At 59.2% G+C, this 1222-nt stretch overlaps 1 protein-coding gene across 1 annotated transcript; it reads left to right on the top strand.

The window, feature by feature from the left end:
• Nucleotides 1-395: 395 nt before the first annotated feature.
• On the top strand, nt 396-1076 carry LOC111035012. The gene has a single exon (XM_022316489.1). The coding sequence runs from the start codon at nt 396-398 to the stop codon at nt 1074-1076; it is 681 nt and encodes a 226-aa protein (XP_022172181.1).
• The last annotated feature ends 146 nt before the right edge of the window (nt 1077-1222 follow it).

Here is a 1222-nt window from a genome sequence, read left to right as displayed (position 1 = left end):
CGGAAGAGAAGCGCCAGAATGTTGTGGCAACCAGGGACGCTGCCACCAACACTGATGCAAATGTAAAATCGTTGCCGCCCGGAAATGCGTCCAAGGCTCGGGACCCAGCAAGCCAACAGCGGCAGCCACAGCTGCAACGCAGGTGGAAGAAACGGCTATCTGAGCAGGAACGGAAGCGCCAAGTGAAGCAACGGCAGCAATAGCAGCCCCAACAGCAAGAGCAACATGATCTGCCCCGGCAACGGCAAAAACAGCCGCAGGAACCGCAGCAGCAACCCCAGCAGCAGCAGACCTGGAGCGAGGTCGTTAGGAAAAGGAAGCCACCGAAGCCGGCCCAACAACCGCGCTCGACCACCGACCAAGTGGCTCTCCTGCGGAAGCGGGCTCTGCGATCCATGGCGGTCACCATTGACCGGCCGGCGGAAGGAGGCTCCCTAGCTTCCGTGATGAGGAAGATATCGAGTTCGATCAACCTCCAGTCTCTTGGCGTCAAGGTCCTGACGACGAGGAAGACTAGAGTGGGAGGAATTCTCCTTGAGATTGAGGGACACGATAAAGCTACACTGCTAGCTGGGAAGATCCGGGAGGTGGTAGGAGATGCGGCCAGGGTCAGGATACCCGAGCCTCGTACGCAAATTTTACTGCTGGGAATTCCTGAATGGGCAGAGGCAGAGAGCGTCGTTGCCGGCGTCTCTCAGGCGGGAGTTACCGGAGTCACCTCAGAGCACGTGACCATCCGCAAGAACTCTGGTGGAAGAGGGGAGTTCGTCGCGAGCTTACACTTGCCGATCAAGGACGCCATCACACTTGCGGAAAAGAAAGCGGTCACCGTGGAGTGGACCAGGTGCAGGGTGAAACTGTTGGCCAGCAACCAGCCCACCTGCTTCCTCTGCCAAGGCAAAGGTCACCTTAGTGCCGAGTGCCGGAACGAGGCCAAGTCCCGCCGCTGCTTTAGGTGCAAAGCCGACGACCACCTGGCGAAGGACTGTGCCCTGCAGAAGCAGGCGCAGCAGCAGCAGTCGCAGCCCTCAACCTCAAGCTGTGAGGAGCTCGCAGAAGAAAGTGGAGCTGTGTGATGGGACTCAACTTCATACAGTGCAACCTCAACCATTGCCGCGTGGCACAAGACCTCGTCGCGCAATTCATGGTTGAACAAAGAATCGACGTCGCCTTGCTCAGCGACCCCTACAACGCGGCTCCCGCATCCAGCGCCTGGCACGCG

This window comes from Myzus persicae, unplaced genomic scaffold (assembly GCF_001856785.1).
Source record: "Myzus persicae strain clone G006 unplaced genomic scaffold, MPER_G0061.0, whole genome shotgun sequence".
Classification (NCBI taxonomy): Eukaryota; Metazoa; Arthropoda; class Insecta; order Hemiptera; family Aphididae; genus Myzus; species Myzus persicae.
Note: the sequence above shows the minus strand (reverse complement) of the source record. Positions and strands in the feature narration are given on the sequence as shown.

Coding starts and splice junctions, on each gene's coding strand:
- LOC111035012 (XM_022316489.1), top strand. CDS start 396: ATGGCGGTCACCATTGACCGGCCGGCGGAAGGAGGCTCCCTAGCTTCC.